The sequence below is a fragment of the Hyla sarda genome, chromosome 2 (genome assembly GCF_029499605.1).
Source record: "Hyla sarda isolate aHylSar1 chromosome 2, aHylSar1.hap1, whole genome shotgun sequence".
Taxonomy (NCBI): Eukaryota; Metazoa; Chordata; class Amphibia; order Anura; family Hylidae; genus Hyla; species Hyla sarda.
In genome coordinates, this window is record NC_079190.1 from 32,754,481 (window position 1) to 32,778,697 (window position 24,217).

The following is a 24,217-nucleotide window of genomic DNA, read 5'->3' on the forward strand; positions in this document are numbered from 1 at the left end:
GATGATTTCTTTCAAAAACAGCTCCACCTCTGTCTCCAGGTTGTGTGTGGTTTTACAACTTGGCTCCTATTACTTCAATGGAACTGAGCTGCAGAACCACACCCAACCTGGAGACAGAGCGGCAGGGACCTAGCGTGTAACCCAAAAAAATTCCACTCAGAAATTCTGTTGCTACGGAGACCAGTTGTTTTTAATGGAATTTGGCAGAATTTCCACAATGTAAACATTTGCCACGGAAATTCCAATTCCGGCCTCCGCCAAAATAATTGACATGTAAATTTTTTTTTCTGTTGGAATCCGCTCGAAAATGCATTCCCGTCTTTGGAGACAGTACACTTCCGAGAGGTCCTAATACCGGCGCCCACTGTCAAGGGGGACATTCCGCAGTGTGAACATACCCATGCACACTACGGAATCTCCACCTGGATAAACTCTGGCTGGAGATCCCAAGGGGGGCCGGCGCCGGCTGAATTAATCGGACCATTAATTAATAGGACCACGAGCAGAAAGCTCCACCACTCAAATTCTGTAGCGTGCACTATGCAGCAGAGTCCCATTGCTATCTGTAATGTCCAGGGTTAGAAAAACATGGCTGCTCCTTTGTTGCAGTACCAGACACAGCCGTGGACAGGAGAAATGCGGTTTCTGGAAGATAGCTGCCATTTGTTTTGTTTTTTTTAAATTACACTGACTCCAGTTTTTTTTTAATTACTTATCTTGATATGTGGCTGTTAATACCGTTTCCTTTCCCATAGGTATGACTTTTTCCTGATAAGTCAGAATGCTCGGCAGGGGACAGTGAATCCCACCTACTACAACGTTCTGTACGACACCAACGGCCTGAGACCGGATCACCTGCAGCGTCTCACCTACAAGATGTGTCACCTGTACTACAACTGGCCGGTAAGTAGTGACCACCTCTAGTGCCCCACACACCAGCCCCACAACCTGTTCTCATATGTTTATCAGATCTGATCGGGAAATAATATCGATATACTGGAGATGTATCCTAAATAATGAAAAGCAGAACTGTGGGAGAAAAACAGAGTAGCTTTATCAGAATGATACTACACTGACCTCTGCTGGTGGATGTCATCATGTGCATCATACTGGAACTTCTAGCGTGGCGCTACTTGTCCCCCCATATGCGACAAAGGGGCACCGAACATAACAGTATGGGCCGTCAACCCCTTACCGCCAACGGCCAGCGCCTGGAGGTTGTACCCTGGGTCCGGGTCCCCCACTTGTCCCTGCTCGCCCCACAATCTTAGCCTGGTATGATGCAGCGTGGACATAAGCTGGCTGAAGCCGTCTAGGTGAGTATATGAAGATGGAGTATGCCCCCCCCCCCCCTTCTGGCAGGGCCTGTGGCAGGATTTTAGGGGTTAATATTCTCTCTGGGTCTCTAGTGCTGTCACTTTGTGGACTGGTGCTTGTGATTTGAGGATAGCCGGGCCCAACGGGGCACTTAACCTCTTAAGGATGCAGGTCTATAACATGGGGTCACGCTGCGGCTAATGAAAGCCGGGACCCTGGGCTAATAGCGCGCGGCACCGATCGGTGCCGCGTGCTATTAACCCTTAAGACGTGGTGTTCAAAGTTGATCGCCGCATCTCAAGTAACCAAAATACACTCCCGGCAGCTCAGTCGGGCTGATCGTGACCATCGTGGTGAAATCGCAATGTCCTGATCAGCTGGAATGCTTCCTCTGACCGATTGATTCCTCAAAGCCTGAAATCCAGGCTTGAACAATCGACCGCCGATAACACTGATCATTGACATGTTAAAGGGGTTTTCCGGGCAAAAACATTTTATCCCCTATCCAAAGGATAGGGGATAAGATGTCTGATCGCGGGGGCCCCGCTGCTGAGACCCCTGCGATCTCCCTGCAGCACCCGCTTTCTATGCGGGTGCTGAATCTCCAGTTTCAGAAACCTCCAGGTTTCCAAGACTGGGGACGTGACGTCACGCCCCCTCCATTCATGTCTATTCATTCATGCCACGCCCTCTCCATTCATGTGGGATTGGCTGCTCTCTTCCACGGCTTCTTCAGAGCAGGACCGGCGTTTTTTTCTCCCCCTCCAGTGGCCATTGTTCCTGGGGGGGGAGATGGCTCTGCCCTCCTTCCTCTCGCAGGTGGTGGTGGCGGCCATGCTTGCTGGACAGGGACTCGGTCAATATCCTTGTCCTCTGCCCCCTCTCCTGCAGAGCGGGATAGTGGGGTTTTCCTTCTCCTCCATGCCCGGTCGCCATTATGGAGATGGGGAAGTCAGCATAGCCCTGCCCCCTTTACCCTCTCCTGCAGGCAGGAGAGAGAGAGAGAAGTGAAAAAATAAATATATATTGTTCAAACGTTTTAATCTCACCAATGAGCTCCCTCTGGTGCCATTTTTGGGTACTGCATCCCTACAGTCAGCTCCATGTTGGCCCTTTTTACCTTTTTAATTGAGCCCCTGTCCACAGGTAGACCTCATGCGGTCCGCTGTGGCAGGTCATTTTCATGGCGGTATGTTCCCTTGGTAAACCATGGGGATACATGTTATGTCTGTTTTCCCCTATTGCCTCTTACCACGCCCCTGTGCCTAGTGAGCCCCCCATGCGATTTTTCTTCCAGAAGGGTACTGGGCATCCGGAGCAGTGGTTCCTCCTCTGCCGGTTGTCCATAGGGGAAGGGTTTCTTTGGCCTATGCATACACTATGATTCCCTCCTCCACAGGTCACCAATCTCATTCATCCGCTGCTGGCATTCCGGTACCCCACTGCTAGTGCAAGGTGTCTGGAGGAATGACCCGTTATATACTATAGACCCATACCAGTAAGCCAGACAGTGGTCTGTGTGGTTTCCTCCACCACCTGTCATATATCTCATGGCTGAGGTATCTGTGGCTGGAGTTCCGGTACCCCACTGTTAGTGTACGGTGCCCGAAGACGTGGCCTGGCGGGTCCAATGGACCCTATGCGGGCGACAGGAATACAATCCACGGCTCCTCAGTCTCCCCTGACCTCCCAGTTGGGCGGGGATTCTTTCCATGCCTCTTAGGCCTTACTGCCCTCCCACATGCGTCAAAGGGGCACAGTTCTCGCCTATCTGCCTGTTGTCCCCTTTTTGCCAGAGCTTGGAGGTGTATTCGTTAAGCCAGACTGTTGTCTTCCACCACAGTCGGTCTCCCATCTCTGGGCTGCCGCGTGTATGGCTGGGGTTTCCCGTATGTCTCTGCTGGTGGGAGGAATCTGGCCAAGGGTCCCTGCCAGTACACAGGTCCGATGCCAGTCAGCCAGACATTCGTTTGCATGGTCTCCTAGACTTCAAAGGAGTGACCCTGTTCCAGCCAACGAACACGGATCTGCGGTGGTTGAGCACCTCTATTCTGGCATGGGGCGTGTCTTCCTGGGTTCCCGTGCAGGGTGGCTCAGTTGATGGGGATGTTCCTCCCAACGCTTATTGCTGTGTGAGCTTCTTCTTTGCATTCGTAGTCATGTCTTGTACTCTTGTCCAGCTCCAGTGTCCAGGTTTCAGTTCCCTTTGGGGATGCTAATGGCTCCACCATGTCTTGATTTGCTTTTGCATGGTTCTGGGAGCTATGACCACCCAGTACCTTGACCGTTCCTGTAGGGTGACATTTCCCCACTCCTAGAGTACCTGGCACACTTTGGCATTCCCCTTTCCACAGGGGTTTTGGGGATCAGGGAGTTTGACACTGTGCCTGAGTTTCATCCCCACCACCTCTTGTTTTTTCCTCCACCAGGGGAACTGTTTCGCTGAGTGCTTTCTTCTGCCGAAATTACCCCATCTCTCTCTTTCCCCTACATGGGTGAGGTACCTGGCCTGACCCGTTTATTTTTTTGCTGTGAGGGGGTGGGGGTGAAGTTCCAAAGAGAGACTGTGTCTGCATGTTTCCTTTCCCACACACATCCTTCATCTCTTGCATCTGCGCAAGCAGTCCTGGTGTGCGGCACCATTAGGAGATGGGGTTGGGGTGTTTCCTGCAGGTTCCACAGAAACAGCAGCATTCTCTGTTTCTCTTTCTTAGGCTGTAACCATGTCGGTGTCCCTACATATGCTAGGCCACTCTGCACGTGTAGAGCCCACCTTCCCTTTTTTTTCGGTGGGCTGTGCCTAGGGCCTTCCTGTGATCTTATTTCCACAGGTTTCCGACAGTTGAGCACCTCTGTTCTGGCATGGGGCATGATGGGGCAACACAGTCGGTTCAGCCCCTTCCCCCTATGCCTCCAGGTATCTGTCCTGGGCTCCTGTGCAGGATGGTTCAGACACCGGCCCTGTTGCCTTAGAAAACAACCAGGATGGCTCCAATGATGCCCTTCAGTCCAGGGTTTCACCACGTTGGGGTGTTCCTCTCAACTCTTTAGTTACTGTGGGGGCGTGTACGTCTTCCTTCCATTCGCAGTCACGTCTTTGTATCTTTGCCTAGCATCAGTGTCCAGATTTCCGATCTCTCCGGGGACACAAATTAGCTCCTTCATTCCTTGATATGTTGTTGCAGGGTTCCTGGGGACTACATCCATCCGGTACTTTGCCCTCTTGCCTTGGGTGGCATTTCCCTGCTCCTATAGTGCCTGGCACCTTTGACCATCCCCTTTCCGCAGGGAGTACGGGGATCAGGGAGCTTGGCATGGTCTGGGCCTGATTTTCACTGCGACCACCCCTTGTTTTTTTTTGCTGAGAGCAATCAACTGAGCTGCGCACTTTTTCAGCCTGGCTCTCTTCCGGTTTCTTGGTTATCTACTGCTGCTCATGCAGCCTTGGCACTCTCCTCTATTGGAGGAGTTGACGCGACCTTGTATGGCTCGGCGACAGCCGGTCTAGCAGCGTCTGTTGTTTGGTTCCTGCCATTGCTCTCCTCCTCCCTCAGTGCAATCTCCCTGGAGGGGTTTGTTCCTCCTTCCCTTTGTTGGTATCAGCTGCGCTACACTGAAACTACAGTCTTCTGGAGTTACCTTCCCTTTTGTTCCCCTTCCATTCCCGTCCTGACGGGATGTTGCTTCAGTCCGCTCAGACCGCTGGGGTCCATGTCTGGTTAGTCATTGGACACTATCCCACTATTGTCGTGGACACTATCCTAGTATGCTGTGGCGTGCCTTCTGTTCTAGGCCGGCCCTTCTGATTCTTTGGGCCTTAGTGATGTTTGTGGTCCGGGCAGGTTAGCTCTCCTTCCTCAACTTCTCCGTGATTCCATTGTGGGGCGGTCTTTCTGGTCTTCTAGACGTAGAAGTTGTCACCCGGAGTGTTTTGCAGACGTTGGGTTTTGTTTCCTCTACAGGTGTACGTCTTCCAAGCGTCTCGGGAACCTCCATTTCCAATATGGGCTGCTACAGTGTTCCGAGATGCTCCTTTTGGCCGTTTATTCTTACATGTACGCCTTCCAGGTGACCCGGGTACCTCCAGTTCCCATGTTGGTTGCTCCGGTGTTCCGGGTGCTCCTTTTCAGGGCATTCCGCTCCCTTTATGGCCTTATTCCTTCCGTTTCCTCCTTCAGAGTCCATGTACTTCCAAGGCAGTGAGCGTTCCGGTTATCCGGATTACGCTAATCAAGTTATTTCACCTCCCAGGTGCTCATGACGAGCCCCTGGGACAGGGTTTTTTGGTGTGCAGCTGTTCCGGTCTTTGCTTTTATGGAACAGGCCTCTCCAGAGCCAGTCACCATCTTTCTTTTCTCCAGTGTTTTTTCTGGTCTCCACCTCCTGTACTTGCCTTGTGCTCAAGCTTACGCTGCTCTCCCTGGCGTTTTTTTCCGCCATATTCTCTTGACTCGGTTGACTCTTGATGGGGTCCTCTTGTTGTGTCTTTTTCCATTTTTTTTTTTGTTTCCCAGCCTGGCCAGCCCTCTGTCTGGTTCTGTGTTCCTTGGAGTTGATTTCCTATCCCTCCCAGGTTGTTTTTGGCCTATCTGGTTTCCGGTCGACCTTTTCTTGTCTCTCTATATGGACCGTAGGTTTGGAGTCTCTACATAGGACTGTCTCTTCTTGGCGTCCTAGTCCATCTCCATGGACGTCGGTTCTTGCGGGAGCTCTGTTGGGCCTCGGTTGTCTCTGCCAGGATCTTGTCCGCAGGCCTTACGGTCGAGTGGGTTTGGTCTCTGGACTGATTCCCCTTTCGCTGTTGGTCCCCCCCTTTGGTATATCCCATCAGTATATGTGTCCCCCAATGAAGAGCGACTGAGAGAAGGAGATTTTTTTGTACTCGCCGTAAAATCTCTTTCTCGTAGCCTTCATTGGGGGACACCCATTCTTCATCTTTTTTTCGGATAATTTTTTTCCGGTTCTTTTTTTATTTTATCTTTATATTTCTTTGTTGGCTTCTCCTACTGCTTTGTGAAAAAACTGATTACCTCACTGCAGGTGGACGGGTTTATCCTGCCAGGGAGGAGCTGACTTTTTTTCCTAGTGCCAGCGCCTCCTAGTGGCAAGAGCATATATCCCATCAGTATAGGTGTCCCCCAATGAAGGCTACGAGAAAGAGCTTTTACGATTAGTACAAAAAAATCTCCTTTTTGATTCATATTTGTTACAATCTCCCTTGGGTTCCCTCCCAAATCCAACTTGCAAAATATCCACCACGCCTGGCTTTACACTAAGAGATTTAACCTTGCCGCCTATAATCTGCTGATATATGAGCCAACTTTAAAGGGGTACTCCACCCTAGACATCGTATCCCCTATCCTTTGGATAGGGGATAAGATTTCTAATCGCGGGGGTCCCGCCGCTGGGAACCTCCGCAATCTCTCCTGCAGCAACCCGTGTCATCTGCTGCACGGAGCGAAGTTCGCTCCGTGCAGCAGATGACACGGGGTGCTGCAGGAGAGATTGCAGCGGTCCCCAGCAGCAGGACCCTGCGATCAGACATATTATCCCCTATCCAAAGGATAGGGAATAAGATGTCTAGGGGCAGAGTACCCTTTTAATGCTCACATCCAGACATCCTGCCTCAGCGAGAAAATTAATTGTCCAACATTAGTTATTCTGACATAGCTAAGAGTTATCGGACTGAAGCAGATGCTCATCCAAAGGTCCCTACAGAGACATTATGCGTCACCAAATGTACAGAAGAGACGCCATTCGTCACACTGAGACAATATTCATGAAGTTATGTATCAGTCCAAAGGGCTAAAGACATCTACAAGTCTTCAAAGCCTGAAGGAACTAAACATTGCAGTATTGATTCATATAACAAACCAAATAGTCATGAAGGACAGATCCCTCTACCCACATAAGGTATTACAGAAAGAGAAAGCCTATCAGATTTACCAATAATGTACAACCTGTAGGGGTATTCAGGTTTCAGAAAATAGTATTTAATTAGGACTTTCACCCCAAAATATATAACTTAATAATATAGTGTTATCACAAACTGTACTGCCTTCAGCGTGCTTTTGTGTGATTCACCCCTGACAGGAAGTTGTGTAGCCCTCTCATTGTCCGTGTGGTGTTGTCTTCAGTTCCCCAGCTTATCCCTCTCTCTCGAGACAACGCATCATCCTCTGCTGTTTCAGGAGGCATGGCTGGATCTTGTCTTTGAGCTCTAACGCCGCACCCTAAGTGATGTTATCACCTCTGACCAGCCCCCTACTGCTACATCTCCATGTCACGTACATGCACATCTTTATTGGGACATTTAGGGAAGAATGAGGGTGTCTTTACAGCATGCAAATGTGTGCTGAGCAACGCCACAGGAAGAGGAGCAGACAGGGTATAAACAGCAGATGCTGCAACCTCACTGTGCGATAGTCTGCTGTGAAATAGGCAGAGAACTGGAAGGAGTGTTGTGGAAGAGGAGTAGGCAGGGTGGAAAGACCTCAGGGAAAGCAATGCATTCTGGGAATTGTGGTACTGAGCAACTGCTCAACTAGGAAGTAAGGGGCTAATGGATTTATGATGATTTCAAAATGGGGGCAGACAGGAATGCAATGCTATATGCATCTGCAGGATTTTTTTTTTCCCGAATAACCCTTCAGAGTACCACTTTATAGAGAATCTTACCAGCAGCATCACCCGCACTAACCTTATGGTACTGCTTAAAAATGTGGGTGACGCTGATCAAAATGGTGTTAACCTTATTTTTCTAGGTCCCACCATCCCGATATATTTAAATGAGGGTCTTTTGGTGCTTCTCTGCCTTTTGGCTAAGATCAAGTGTAGTATCTGTTTGTGATAGCCTGGGGGAGTAGGGTATGGGGAGTGTAGCTGTGCGGTGACTAAAGGGTGCTTGTTAACCCTTGCTATTCGTGACGCCAGGGTGCGGGCTCCTCAGTAATGCTTGTTCTACCGCCACCCTTCCGAAGAGTGATAGGGAGGTAGATAATAATGAAGTGTCCACAACTGGAGAGTTTGCTGAAACAGTTGTAACTTTTACTGAAGATTTTATGCAAGCTTTCTAACTGGAACAGTTGCTATACATGCAAGCTTTCTTTGGAGATTAACAAAGGTTGGGACTTTAGCAATTTAGAGTCTTTAGAATAATATGCGCTGTTCCACTGGATTTAGGTGATTTAGATGCTGTCCAGCAGTCACGCTAGCTTTAGCGGTGGGTAGTTTAGAACTCACGGTTTAAGTTCTGCTGAGGCCGGTAGGTTTTCAGGCCTAGCGTGTCTTTGCAAGTTGCGCAGATCCATCCTGCTAGTCCGGGATCCACGAGAGTAGCAACCCAAGAGAGCGATAATTGGCTACAGCTCCCTTATATGGGCAAGGGCTGGACTAGAGCTAATTGGTCCAATACTTGTATCAATCACCATTACAAATGATTATGGGTAACACGTGACCCAAGGACCTCCAAAGGTCCTCCAACATACCATAGAGGATATTAACATGGTCACATGACCGAAGTACTATACATTATATTTAATATACATTATTACCAAATATGTACATGTATTAACAGTATAGAATTAGAGTAGAGAAGAGGCGACTAGGGGCTGTCCCACCTGGGGGACCCTACCTGAGCGTAGTTACTCTGACTTTGGGGACCTCTACACTAGGTACAGTATGCAATACGGTACCGGGACACCACATGTTCTTATAAGGTAGTCCACTGGTAGGGATGGATGGCTACATGAGGAGCAGGTATACCGGGGCTGGTGCCACGTAACCAGCTCAACAGCTGCCTTGATGTGACCTTTTCCCTCCGGGTCTCGCCATGAGGCTGGGAGGGTCTAGAGCTGAGGTACTTTTGTGCCTCAGGGAGTGGAAGCACTGCACACACTCTTCCCCTTTGGCACTCACCCTTGGTATCTCGGCCTTCTGGCTAGGATCAGGGACATTTTTATAGATCCGGCCGGATGACCGGGCAGTATATCTGCACTTATCCACTTATTTATTTTCTTTGTTTGTCACTGTGCCACTTTGACGTGTTTGTGTGTACACAGGATTGTCAGGGTGCGGTAGCCCTTCTGGGTGTTCCTCCTGGTAGTCTAGGGGAGGTGTGTGTGGCCATTCGGTTCCTCACCTCCCTGCAACCCCTAGGAATCTTGGCTTTGGTCAAGATGCCATCAGTATACGGCTCCTTGGCTGATACCTTGGTTAACACCTAGGTTGAAGCCAGGTGCATTTGCGGCCCCTTAGTAGCTTCGGCGAAAAGGGGCATCGAACCTCGATCCTTGCAGGTTCCTTTTGGCTTGGAGGTGAAGGGTTTGGTTTGTTGGGGGCCTCTCTCCTTTTGGAGAAGGGCTTAGTGATAGACCGCGTCCTTTGTGCACGTTTTTTTAGTGTAAAAACGTTTGCACTTTTTCTTGCACTTTGAGTGATAGAGAACACATGCCTCGGCTCTTATGAAAAAAAAAAAAGAGGGTCTTTTGGTACACTCAGGCCTTCCCTGTCTCCAAGGTGCACTGGTCCTCCTTCCCAGTTGGTCCCTTACTCGTGCCCCCTAATAAATATACAAATTCTCATTCTTCTGCACGTAGCCGCTACATGCAAAGATCCCACCGTGCCCACTCAGATCTCCGTTATTGAAAGAGCTTTCTTGTCCGTTCAATCATTACAAGTCATACAGTAAATTACAATCACACAAAGCATGATAGTACAATACACAGCAAAGGTTCCCTAAGCTATACATCGCACATCATGCCACTCTAACACTCCGCTCAATCCTGTAATAGAAAAGCACAAGAGATCGAAAAACAAAACAATACAATCTGCGATCGGGGTAGAGGCCTGGGCTATGGGGTGGGGGCGTGGGGGAGTAGAAGACTATGGGGGGTAGGGAGGGGCAGATCACAGGGCCAAACTACTGGGCTATATCTTCATGCTCAAGTTTCTCTTTATATCGTAAAAATTTTTCGCCCACTCAGATCTTCGGCACAGCCGCTACTTGCAGAAGAGGGAGAATTTAAATATTTATTACGGGATGGAAAGTAAGGACCGGCCAGGAAGGAGGGTCAGTGCACCTCGGGGTTAGGGAGCACCAAAGACCCTCATTTACATATAAAAAATATTTAGGTTTATATATTAGGAACAATAGCACCTAGGAAAATAATATAAACACCATTTATATTAGCGTCACCTGCAGGTAGTATTAGACTACAGAACCAAAAATTTTTTTTTTTTTCGTTTTGTTCGTTTTCGTTTTTTTAAAATTTTCAGTTCTGTGAATACTCGGAATGCTGTGCATTCGTCATATTTTTTTCGTGTTCGGATGCATTCGTTAATTCTGATTTTTGGTTCTGCACATGTCTAGTGATCCCTCAACATACGATGGTAATTTGTATGTTGAGGGATTCGTGCAATGTAAAAAAGTAATGTCCTACTCACCTGTCCCCGCTGCTCCCGATGGTGTCCCCGGGGCTCCGCTGGGCTCTCCTAGTCCTCTTCGGTACTCCGCTGGGCTCTCCTAGTCCTCTTCGGTACTCCGCTGGGCTCTCCTAGTCCTCTTCGGTACTCCGCTGGGCTCTCCTAGTCCTCTCCTCGGCACTCCGCTGGGCTCTCCTAGTCCTCTTCGGTACTCCGCTGGGCTCTCCTAGTCCTCTTCGGTACTCCGCTGGGCTCTCCTAGTCCTCTCCTCGGCACTCCGCTGGGCTCTCCTAGTCCTCTTCGGTACTCTGCTGGGCTCTCCTGGTCTTCTCCGGTCCTCCGTTGTCTGCCGCAAGGCCTTACTGGGCCTCCGTAGCGTCGTTATCACGTCGCTGCCGCACGCCGTTCCTATTGGATGACGGGTGAGTGAACCTGCCCGGGCTGCTTCAACTGCTATCCGGCAGCAGCTTAAGCATTATGCACTGCCGGATAACAGTTGATGCATGGCCCCGACATTCGTTATACTGATAACGAATGCATTCGTTGTTTGTTAATATGCATATTCGTTATGCGTTAGTTAACGAATGCATTTGTTAACTGTATATTCGTATTCGTATGCTCTTTCGGGATTTTGTAAAAAAAAATTTCGTGCATTCTTTTCGTAACGAACATCCGAAAACGGGAAAATTTGTTTTGTTCCGTGTTCGTTACGAAACGAATTGCACATGTCTAGGTAGTATCAGCTATGGGAATTTTTTTGCTGAATAGCTTTAATACTATACTTCTCATTACCTGTAGGTGACACTAGAGAAAGAATTTTCTTCTTTGTGGAGGAGACCTAATTTGCATACTTTTTCCTTCAGAGCATTATGTAAGACTCTACACATCTCTGATCTCCCACATCTGGATGTTATGTTGAGGTATATATCTCCATATATATATATACTGTATATATATATATATATATATATATATATATATATATATATACAGTATTAAATATATGGATATATTAACGTAAATATTTTTATTTATTTATCACTTTTTTTTTTTTTTTTTTTAGAATTACAAATAAAAACCTTAGTTGTCATCTTTAGAAATCTTCACAATACATGGATGTTCCTTATTTTATTTTTTTTATTTATCTTTATTTTCAAACATTTACAAAAGTTACAACAGTATAAATCTGCAAGCACAGAATGATTCGTGGAAATCGCTATTTGTTTTTACTTACAAATCTGTCAAATGGGAGAGACATAATATATTCCTCTTTTCCAACTTTAACATTACAAATAGAGACCTAGAAGACAACATCTGAAAACAACTGCTGGAGGATGCCCTTCTCCTTTAGTAAACCAGTCTGACCCCAATGGAACAATAATACAAATTTCTCCCCATGTTTGCAGCTATTGTTAGAATTAGGGTGTTATTTTGAGCAGAGTACCTGCCATCAAACCATATTTCCTAAACTCAGATTATATTCCATAACTACTCTTAACACCCCTCCTGCCGTAAAAAAATATTTCTGCGCTTTAAAAAGCTGTGTATCATACCTTTCCTCCTGCTCAGATTGTGTGAGCTCCCGGCAGGAGAAAGTGGGCGTTCCCCAGCAGGGGCAACGTCATTGAAGCCTGCGAGAGCTGTGCCTCGCCATGACCTGCATACACTTCCTGAGTTTGGTCTCCTGCAAGGCCAGGAGGAGACCAAACTAACTGTTTGACTTGCGGCAGGAAACAGAACAGAGCCACCTAGTGGCCGTTTTTCAATCACATTAAAAACATAGGTTGAGAATTTTAACAGCAAGTAAATACCAAAGTGTCTTATAATAACATAAGGAACATAATATTAAAAGTTTAGTTTGATGACAGGTACTCTTTAACCCCTTAAGGACAATGGACGTACTCCTACGCCCCCGTTTCCGAGTCCTTAAGGACCAAGGACGTAGGAGTACGTCCTGTCCATTCCCGACCCCCCGCCGCTAGCCGGAGGGGAGCCGGTGCCCGATGCCTGCTGAAATCGTTCAGCAGGCATCGCGGCATATCGCCCAGGGGGGTCATTATTGCCCCCCCCCCATGTCGGCGATGGCCGCAGATCGCTGGACAATTCAGACCAGCGATCTGCGATGATTCCGGGTCAATCGGGTCTCCGGTGACCCGGAATTACTGGCTGATCGGGGCCATCAGAGACGGCCCCGAACAGCCATAGCCAGCAGGGGTGAGGTGGCACTGGTGCCACCTCACGATCGCCCTGATTCGTCGGCCGTTTACTGGCCGACCAATCAGGGCACCTACTGCGGGTGTCACTCCCGCAACCCGCTCTGCCCCTCTTCCGGAGGACGTGAGCGGGTGCGGAAAGAAGATCCCGGCAGCTGGGGACCCCGATCCCCGGCGTCAATGTTGGGATCGGGGCCCCAGGAGCAGCAGCGGCGGCGAGGGACTGACCTGTGTCCCGGAGCAGCAGCAGGAGGTGAGTGACAGCCTTCTGCTGTTGCTTAGCAACAGCTCCCAGCATGCAAAAAGGGCATGCTGGGAGCTGTAGTTATGCAACAGCAGGAGGCACTCCCAGCATTCCCTTATGGGCATGCTGTACCTTCAACTGTTGTATAACTACAACTCCCAGCTTGCACAATCAGCTAAAGTGCATGCTGGGAGTTGTAGTGGTGCACCTGCTGGTTGCATAACTACAACTCCCAGCATGCCCGTTGACTGTCGGTGACTGCTGAGAGTTTTAGTTTTGCAACAGCTGAAGGCACACTGAGTTAAGTAGCAAACCAGTGTGTCTCCAGCTGTTGCATAACTACAATCCCCAGCATCCCCAGCCAAAGTAGTATGCCTCCAGCTGTTGCATAACTACAAGACCCAGCATGCCCTTCCGCTGTCCGTACATGCTGGGGGTTGTAGCTTTTGCAACAGCTGAAGGCATACTGGTTGCAAAACACTGAGTTTGTTACCAAACTCGGTGTTTCACAACCAGTGTGCCTCCAGCTGTTGCAAAACTACAACTCCCAGCATGCACTGATAGACCGTACATGCTGGGAGTTGTAGTTTTGCAACAGCTGCATGTTTCTCCCCCCCCAATGTGAATGTACAGGGTACACTCACATGGGCGGAGGTTTACAGTAAGTATCCGGCTGCAAGTCCGAGCTGCGGCAAATTTTCTGCCGCAGCTCAAACTGCCAGCGAGAAACTACTGTGAACCCCCGCCCGTGTGACTGTACCCTAAAAACACTACACTACACTAACACACAATAAAATAAAAAGTAAAAAAACACTACATATACACATACCCCTACACAGCCCCCCTCCCCTCCCCAATAAAAATGAAAAACTGTCTGGTACGCCACTGTTTCCAAAAGGGAGCCTCCAGCTGTTGCAAAACAACTACTCCCAGTATTGCCAGATAGCCACTGACTGTCCAGGTATGCTGGGAGTTTTACAACAGCTGGAGGCACCCTGTTTGGGAATTACTGGCATAGAATACCTCAAATGCCTCAAATGCGCATGGCGCTCTCACTTTGGAGCCCTGTCGTATTTCAAGGCAAAAGTTTAGGGTCACATATGGGGTATCGCCGTACTCGGGAGAAATTGTCTTACAAATTTTGGGGGGTATTTTCTGCTATTACCCTTTTTAAAAATGTAAAATTTTTGGGAAAACAAGCATTTTAGGTAAAAAAAAAATTTTTTTTTTACATATGCAAAAGTCGTGAAACACCTGTGGGGTATAAAGGTTCACTTAACCCCTTGTTACGTTTCCCGAGAGGTCTAGTTTCCAAAATGATATGCCATGTGTTTTTTTTTTGCTGTTCTGGCACCATAGGGGCTTCCTAAATGCGGCATGCCCCCAGAGCAAAATTTGCTTTCAAAAAGCCAAATGTGACTATCCCTCTTCTGAGACCTGTAGTGCGCCAACAGAGCACTTTTCACCCCCATATGGGGTGTTTTCTGAATTGGGAGAAATTGGGCTTCAAATTTTGGGGGGTATTTTCTGCTATTACCCTTTTTAAAAATATAAAATTTTTGGTAAACCAAGCATTTTAGGTAAAATTTTTTTTTTTTTTTACATATGCAAAAGTCGTGAATCACCTGTGGGGTATTAAGGTTCACTTTACCCCTTGTTATGTTCCCCGAGGGGTCTAGTTTCCAAAATGGTATGCCATGTGTTTTTTTTTTTTGCTGTCCTGGCACCATAGGGGTTTCCTTAAGGTGACATGCCCCCCAAAAACCATTCTGAGCCCTCTACTGCGCCCGCTGAACACTTTACATAGACATATGAGGTATGTGCTTTACTCAAGAGAAATTGGGTTTCAAATACAAGTAAAAATTTTATCCTATTACCCCTTGCAAAAATTCAAAAATTGGGTCTACAAGAACATGCGAGTGTAAAAAATGAAGATTTTGAATTTTCTCCTTCACTTTGCTGCTATTCCTGTGAAACACCTAAAGGGTTAAAACACTTACTGAATGTCATTTTGAATACTTTGGGGGTGTAGTTTTTATAATGGGGTCATTTATGGGGTATTTCTAATATGAAGATCCTTCAAATCCACTTCAAACCTGAACTGGTCCCTGAAAAATAGTGAGTTTGCTGCTGAACTTTGAAGCCCTCTGGTGTCTTCCAAAAGTAAAAACTCATAAATTTTATGATGCAAACATAAAGTAGACATATTGTATATGTGAACCCAAAAAAAATTATTTGGAATATCCATTTTCCTTACAAGCAGAGAGCTTCAAAGTTAGAAAAATGCTAAATTTTCATTTTTTTTCATCAAATTTGGGGATTTTTCACCAAGAAAGGATGCAAGTTACCACAAAATTTTATCACTAAGTTAAAGTAGAATATGTCACGAAAAAACAATCTCGGAATCAGAATGATAACTAAAAGCATTCCAGAGTTATTAATGTTTAAAGTGACAATGGTCAGATGTTCAAAAAACGCTCTGGTCCTAAGGTGTAAAATGGCCTGGTCCTTAAGGGGTTAAATGGGTACTCCAGTGGAAAACATGTTTTTCTGGTGAAAACAAATCAACTGGTGCCAAAAAGTTAAACAGTTTTGTAAATGACTTCTGTAAGGAACTGTCCAGAGTAGGAGAAAATCCCCACAGAAAACCTCTCCTGCTCTGGACAGTTCCTGACATGGACAGAGGCGTCAGCAGAGAGCACTGTGGTCAGACTGGAAAGAACTACACAACTTCCTCTGTAGTATACAGCAGCTGATAAGTACTGGAAGGATTAAGATTTTTTTTAATGGAAGTAATCTATAATTCTGTATAATTTTCATTTATAGTAAAATGTTTTCCACTGGAGTACCCCTTTAATGCAGATTTGATTACCTTTCAGCCATGCTTGCTTTCCTGTAATGTGTGGGAAACCCCTCTAAAACATTTAGGAGGAAATAAATCAAATCCTGTGCAGAGTAAAAGTTGCTGAGTTTCCCATAGCAACCAATCAGATCGCTTCTTTCATTTTTAACAAGGCCTCTGCAAAATGAAAGTAGAGATCTGATTGGTTGCTATGGGCAACTTTTCCTCTGGACAGTTTTTGATTAATCTCCCCCTTAGTGTCTTCTCGGTAAAGCAGGCCTTTTTGTCATTTTGAAAAAAATCAGCAAGTATGTTTTTAGGGGATTTTCTCATTATCTTACATTTGTTGTTTCTTCGCAGGGTGTGATCCGCGTACCCGCTCCGTGCCAGTACGCACACAAACTTACCTTCCTTGTTGGGCAGAGCATCCACCGAGAGCCACGAATCGAGCTGTCTGACACCTTGTTCTACCTATAAGTCAGTGTTTTACCCCACACACCCAGTAGTGTCAGAACTAATCCCATATTCTGAGTCATTACCCTTGTGAATGTAACAGGGGCGCGTGCGGGTTCTCTGCAGCCTCTCTGTCTGAATGTTTCCTTTATGTTACATAGGTTTTAAATATTTTTATATCTTTTTTTAAATGTATGTTTTCTGTTTCTATTAAAGGTTTTTTTTACGTGCACTTTACTGTTTTGTCTGTACGTAAGGAACTGTTACAAAACCCTACTAAGGCTGGGTTCACACTACGATTGGGGCATACAGCTGCCGAGTCCGGCAGGGAAATTTAACACCGGACACTGCCGTATCCAATTCATTTAAAGGGATACTCCGCTGCCCAGCATTTGGAACAAACTGTTCCGAACGCTGGAGCCGGGAGCTCGTGACATCATAGCCCCGCCTCCTCATGACGTCACGCCAATGCAAGCCTATGGGAGGGGGCGTGACAGCCATCACGCCCCCTCCTATAGACTTGCATTAAGGGGGTGGGGTGTGACACCATGACAGGGCATGGCTATCACATCACGAGCTCCCGGCTCCAGCGTTCGGAACAGTTTTTTCCAAATGCTGGGCAGCGGAGTATCCCTTTAAATGAGCCAGCCAGAGTCAGATTGTGTCTCTGGTTGGCTCATCAGTTATATTACCGGACTGAAAATCGCGGCGTACCACGGTCTGACACAATCCACAGCGGATTTTGCTACCATTAACTTCAATGAGTCAGCAGAAAATCCGCAATAGAGGCAGATTTGCAGATTTTCTTATTGATCCATTGAAGTCAATGCCAGCAAAATCTGCTGTGCATTTTCCGCAGCAGTTATGCTGCGGACATTCCACAGATAATCCGCCCGTATGAAGATACCCTAAGGGTCAGTTCACACACACATGCGTATTTTCTGCTGCAGATTTGCTGTTGCGGATTTCCTGCAAAATCTGCTGAAGCAAATCTGCAGCAGAAAGTATGCACGTGTGAACTGACCCTTAGGGTAGGGTCACAACATTCGCAACGTCTTTTGCTGCAGATTTTCTGCTGTTGGTTTTAATACCTATTGAAGTCTTAAAGAAGCAAAACCATAATAAAATATTTTACTATCATCAGGGATCCCTGATCACATAAGGCTTGTGGGTGGGATTATACAGGCAGGGGGTGGGTATTAAGCAGTGTAAAATATACACACCCCAATGGGTCAGCAGGGAGCTAGCACAGGCCCTGACACTAGAGTATCAGATTAGCATTTAGTATAGTTTAGTGTCCATAGTGGTATTTGGTGTACTGTACTGTATTATTTAACATACAGTACAGTACAGTACATTTATTGATTGTAGTTGAACTTCTTTGTGAGTTACAAATTTTTTATTATTATGAAGCCAGGTCACATGGCCGAAAATGTGCAAAGTGCACACCTGGAAAACACAGGTGGACATTCTGCAATTTTAAATAATCTCGTGGGCGCTAGGACCACTCAGGAAATGTGCCGTCTCATGGACGGCAATCCATTTCTGAGCGGAATCTGCAGAAAGAATAGGCAAGTCTATTCCGCCATGTGCACAGCCCAAAAGAATTCCATCGAAATTGATGGAATGTCATGGAATGTCAGTTCGGAATTCCGAACATTCCGCAATGTGAACATAATCTTATTGTGCTGGACATTGAATCCTGACGAACAGTTCCTTATACTGCCACTAGGTGGTGGAAAAGAGCCATAAAAAGTAAGGTCCTTAGCAGTGCGCAGTCTGGTAAGGCACATAAGGACTTTTTCACATTCTGTATTAAACCACCTTCTAATACAGTGCTCCCTAAATGTACAATTTTAATTGGTTCCAGGACGGACATTAAATGTTAAAACCATTGAGACCATAACTTTATGGAAAACTAGTAATTGGTTCCAAAGGCTTCAAAAATGTCATCCAAGATGAGAAAAAAATTATGATTAGGTACTAATGGGTACTCCACTGCCCCAGCATTCTCCCATAGACTTGCATTGAGGGGGCATGGCTATGACATCACCGGGGGGGGGGGGGGCTGGCTGTGACATCACCCAGCATTCTAAAAGAACGTCGGGTGCTGCACAGAGATCACAGTGGTCCCAGCTGATCCCCTATCCTTTGGATAGGGGATAAGATGTCTAGGGGAGGAGTACCCCTTTAAAGAAAAATTAACACATATAAAGCAAATCTGTATGTATAAAAGTCGGAAAGAGCTGCTAAAAGCTATAAATTACTTTATACATAGAGGACAGGAGCCACCTTAGGGTTCCGTACAGAACACACAGTGACCCAAAAAGGTAAAATGGAGCCACCCTAACCTGGAGTCCAAAGGAGCAGCTAATCCTGGTAGGCTGGTTTCACACTACGTTTTGTACTTACGGTTCCCGTATACGGCTGGGAGGAGGGTGCGGGGCTTAATCGCGGCGCCCACACTCAGCCGTATACGGGAACCGTATTTAATGCATGTCTATGAGCCGACCGGAGTGAACCGCAGCCTCCGGTCGGCTGCGTTTTCGGCCGTATGCGGTTTCCTGACCGCAGGCAAAAACGTGGTCGACCGCGTTTTTGCCTACGGTTGGGAAACCGCATACGGCCGAAAACGCAGCCGACCAGAGGCTGCGGTTCACTCCGGTCGGCTCATAGACATGCATTAAATACAGTTCCCGTATACAGCTGAGTGCGGGCGCCGAGATTAAGCCCCCCTCCTCCCAGCCGTATACGGGAACCGTAAGTACAAAACCTAGTGTGAACCTAGCCGTACAAGTAAAGAGTAGTACAGAACATGTAATACCTCCCTATACTGTAGGGGGCGTTACCAGACAGCCAGTCAGTGCATACACTTCAGTAATACAGAGGTTTTACCAGTGAATGCCCAATCTGATTGGTCAGTTCTTCCATTGACACATATCACAGATCTGAACTGTCTGTAGCATTGTATGTTGGTTTCAAGTTACAATGGTCCAGAAAAAGCAATATATTGTAATCTGAGGCCATTGTAAGTTGAGGGATCACTATATATACTTATAGGACAGATTCCCTCAGACAGAGAAGCCCACATTTACTAAGATATTCATAGACCCATTTGATTAGGGGGCAATAACTTAGCAAAGAGATTTGTGCAACTGCACAACAACAATGGGACATAACAGGTGCCGCATTATCAAATATTCTGAATTATGGAATAAAGAACATTATATAAAATTTATAAGTAAAGATAGAAAACCATTAGGACAGTGTTTTTCAATCAGTGTGCCTCCAACTGTTGCAAAACGACAGTTCCAAGCATGCCTAGACAGCCGAAGGCACACTGGTTGGAAAAACACTGCTCTACTGTATGTAGTAAAATCTCCCTTAGCGGACACCTTTTAATAGGGGACACCTCTCAATAAGAGGACACCTCCCAATTAGAGGACACCTCCCAATAGGGGACACCTCCCAATAAGAGGACACCTCCCAATAGGGGACACCTCCCAATAAGAGGACACCTCCCAATAGGGGACACCTCCCAATAAGAGGACACCTCCCAATAGGGGACACCTCCCAATAAGAGGACACCTCCCAATAGGGGACACCTCCCAATAGGGGACACCTCCCAATAAGGGGACACGTCCTAATAGGGGACACCTCCCAATAGGGGACACCTCCCAATAAGAGGACACCTCCCAATAAGAGAAGGAAACAAAAAAAAGGACAAGGTGTGCTCCTAGTGCAATAGATTTAAAACGGTAGGCCCCAAAAGAAGGTAAGATGTGAGCTTACCAGATGGTGTTGTATTGAGGGCACAACACCTGTATCAGCTTGTAGACTCGCTTGAGACGATGAGGGTAAACGCTGCTCCGGATCCTTCCTGAGTGACGACAGGCACTCAGCAGAGAAAGCAGAATATTGGCTTATACAAGCCGTAAAAATAAGGATATAGTCCAGGCGCTGGTCCTCCCAAATAGATGGTGTCAAGAGTCAGATGTATAGTAAAATAAAATAAAGAACCCTTTATTTTACTGTACATCTGACTCTTGACACCATCTATTTGGGAGGACCATCGTCTGGACTATATCCTTATTTTTACGGCTTGTATAAGCCAATATTCTACCTCCAAATAAGAGGACACCTCCCAATAAGAGGACACCTCCCAATAAGAGGACACCTCCCAATAAGAGGACACCTCCCAATAAGAGGACACCTCCCAATAGGGGACACATCCCAATAAGAGGACACCTCCCAATAGGGGACACCTCCCAATAAGAGGACACCTCCCAATTAGAGGACACCTCCCAATAGGGGACACCTCCCAATAAGAGGACACCTCCTAATAGGGGACACCTCCCAATAGGGGACACCTCCCAATAAGAGGACACCTCCCAATAGGGGACACCTCCCAATAGGGGACAACTCCCAATAGCGGTAAGTTTTTTATTCCCCAGCAGAGACCCATAAGTCTTAATGTATTTGCACCCTCCGAATAGAGGACATTTCCAATAGTGGACACAGACACATCCAATAGGAGATAAAACACTCCAAACATGGGACAAAAGGCTCCCAATAGGGGACAACCAGGCTTATGTGCCGGCCCTAACTTGTAAACAGGGCTGCCATCAGGGGGGTACAGCCAATATGCCGGTAAGGGGCCCATGCCCCCACTATCCCCCCTGCAGCAGCCCCAGCACAGAAGGTGAAGACCGCTGTTTAAACAGTGGTCACCTGCTTTTGTACGTCCGCCAGCCACATAATAACCCCTTGATCCCCCCTGTGCTATTTTATTCCCCTTTTACTACCCTCTGTACAAATTACACCCCCTCTTTACCACCCCCTGTGCCATTTCTTTCCCCCCTTTATCCCCCCCCCCCCCCCCCCGTTGTTCGTCTTACCTGGCCAGCAGGCTCAGATGCAGGGGCTCACATTCGACATTCTCCTGACGTCCACTGTGCTGCACTCACGTGATGCTTCTGACGTCACTCGTCAGTGCCCGCAGTAAGTGCAGCGCAGATTTGGTACAGGTTTTGAAGGGGAAATGAAATGGCACAGAAGGTTTCAAGGGGGAGGGGGAGAATGAAGTAGCATTGGAGGGATCAAGAGGGGGAATAAAATGTCAGGAGGGGATGAAATAGCAAAGAGGGGTAATAAGGGGTGATTAAATGTCACTGGTAGATTCTACTGTAATATTGCTTTTTATCATGTTTTATAGGTAATTACACTCTGGAGTGAGTACAGGACGGTATTTAGTCATTTAGAAACGTTTTTCACCCTTTTTTCCCAATAGCGGACACTTTTTTTTTCCTGTGAGTGTCCGCTATTGGGAGATTGTACTGTAGTACAGTATACAGTGGTCCCTCAACATACGATGGTAATCTGTCCAAATGGACCATCGTTTGTTGAAACCATCGTATGTTGAGGAATCGCTGCAATGTAAAGTATAGGACACTGGTCTACAACCTGCGGACCTCCAGATGTTGCAAAACTAGAACACCCAGCATGCCCGGACAGCCAACGGCTGTTTTACAACATCTGGAGGTCCGCAGGTGGAAGACCACTGGTATTGGAGGTTATACTCACGTGTCCCTGCCGCTCCGGACCGTCACCGCTCGTCACCGCTTCCCTGGATGTCGCCGTCCATCGCTGTTGCCGCGTCCCCGAGGTGTCCCCGACGCTCCGGCAAGGCCTCTGCTTCCCCGGCATCCTCGCTCTCCGTTGCCGCCATCACGTCACTACGCACGTCGCTCCTATTGGATGACGGGACAGCGCGCACAGCGACTTGATGACGACGATGGAGAGCACCGACGATGCAGGGGATCCCGAAGAAGACGTGCCGGAGCTCCGAGGACAGGTAAGTGATCGTCAACTGAGCACACGGGGCACCATAAACGGCTATCCGGTGGCAGCTGAAGCAGTCTACACTGCCGGATAGCCGTTTATGTGATGGCCCCGACATACAAAAGCATCTTATGTTGATGCTGCCTTCAACATGCAATGGCCTCTGAGAGGCCATCGCATGTTGAAATTATTGTATGTCGGGGCCATCGTAGGTCGGGGGGTCACTGTATGTGATTCCTGACCAGTGTATACTACAAATTGTTACGTGCTATGAAAGCTCCTTACTGACTCCTGCTGGTCACAGCCTATGCAGCATCTTTTGCAACAGGGGGTATTTTTGTTAAAGTGACAAGGTCTATGAGATTATAGCTGGAGGCCTGACGGTCACCTATCATATACATCATACAGGTGGTAACCACAGCGGGATTACCTGTCTGGTTGGGGATTAAAGCTAGATAATTTATGCAATAAAACAAGTCATGTTTCAGACATACAGGTTGCAGCCCTGACTCTAATCCTGTAATAAGCCCAATATGGTCGCCTCAGGATACGTCTACTGTAAGCAAGCAGCTGCTAAAATGGTGGATGGGAGGTATGTATGGCTGAGGCTTTTTGCCTCAGTGACATAAGACTGGAGGTTGGGTCCAGGTTTAGGAATTGACTGAAGGTTCTGGACATAAAGTCCGGTTCTGGTGTGTATTGCAGTCCGGAACCTGATCTCTCAGGTGTGTGAGCACTGTCAGCAGCAGAGAGGGTTAGGGTATGTTCACACTGTGGAATACCCGCTGAATTCCGTGTCCGCAAGTAAAATTCCGCACAGTGAATGTTAGCATCTGTGTGAATTAGGGATCGACCGATATCGATTTTTTAGGGCCGATACGATAATCTGTGGACTTTAAGGGCGATAGCCGATAACTTATACCGATATTCCGGTATTAGTTATCGGCTATTTTAGCGAGCGCTTTAAATCATTGATCTGCAGCGGCTTTTGCTGGGCCAGAGACCGTCGCCGCCACCCACTTCTCAGCCTGTCCTGGGGTCCTGAGTCCAACCACCGCCGCTGCCCCCCCCCCCCCTGCCTATCCTCTAGCCAGAGACCGCCGCTGCCCGCTTCTCTCCCCCTGCCGGTCCTTAGTCCAACCATCGCTGCTGCCCCATTGCCTCCCCCATCCCTGGTTTTATAATTACCTGTTCCCGGGGTCCGCGCTACTTCTGGCTCCGGCGGCGTCTCCGCCTGAGCTGTCACTGTACGCATTGACGGTGACGTCGCATTGAGGACGTCACTCATCATTGCGCAGCGCACAGCGTAACGCAGGACGCCGCAGGAGCCAGAAGTTGTGCGGACCCCGGGGCCAGGTAATTATAAAACCGGGGATGGGGGAGGCAATGGGGCAGCGGCGGCGGCGTTCTCTTGCCGGGGCAGTGCGGTGGGGGGGGGTGCAGTGCGGTGGGCGGGGCATTATCGGATTATCGGCAAGGTATTTGCAGATACCGATAACGTCCAAAATCATGAATATCTGCCAAACCGATAATCGGTCGGTCCCTAGTGTGAATGGGTCTTCCGCGAGACCCGTTCACACGGCGTAATTTCAGCGGCGGACAGTTCCATCAACTGCCCAATACCATCCCTACAGTGAAGCATTGTGAGTGCAGACTACTTTTTGTTAGGAACTAACTCCTATATACTAGGAACACCCCACAAGACCTGCTGTTTTGGAGAGGATCTGCCCCAGTTAACCAGTTACTGCAGTTTGGAACTTTTCTTAGTCTCTCAGATCCTTACATCTTCTATCTACAGGATATGGCATAAGCATCTAATTGCCGGGGTCCAGCTGCTGTGAAAAGGGCCCTGGCTTTCCCAGCTGCATTAAGTGACAGACTGAC

The 24,217-nt window shown here is 47.6% G+C and overlaps 1 protein-coding gene across 5 annotated transcripts in view; it reads left to right on the top strand.

The window, feature by feature from the left end:
• Positions 1-16,718, top strand: part of PIWIL4 (piwi like RNA-mediated gene silencing 4) — a 319,725-nt gene extending 303,007 nt beyond the window's left edge. For all 5 annotated transcript variants that reach the window (XM_056561503.1, XM_056561500.1, XM_056561501.1 and 2 more), the window contains 2 exons: positions 756-903; positions 16,400-16,718. In XM_056561503.1, the coding sequence (XP_056417478.1) occupies positions 756-903; positions 16,400-16,516 (265 nt within the window). In that variant the 3' untranslated portion in view covers positions 16,517-16,718. The remainder of the gene's footprint in view (positions 1-755; positions 904-16,399) is intronic.
• The last annotated feature ends 7,499 nt before the right edge of the window (positions 16,719-24,217 follow it).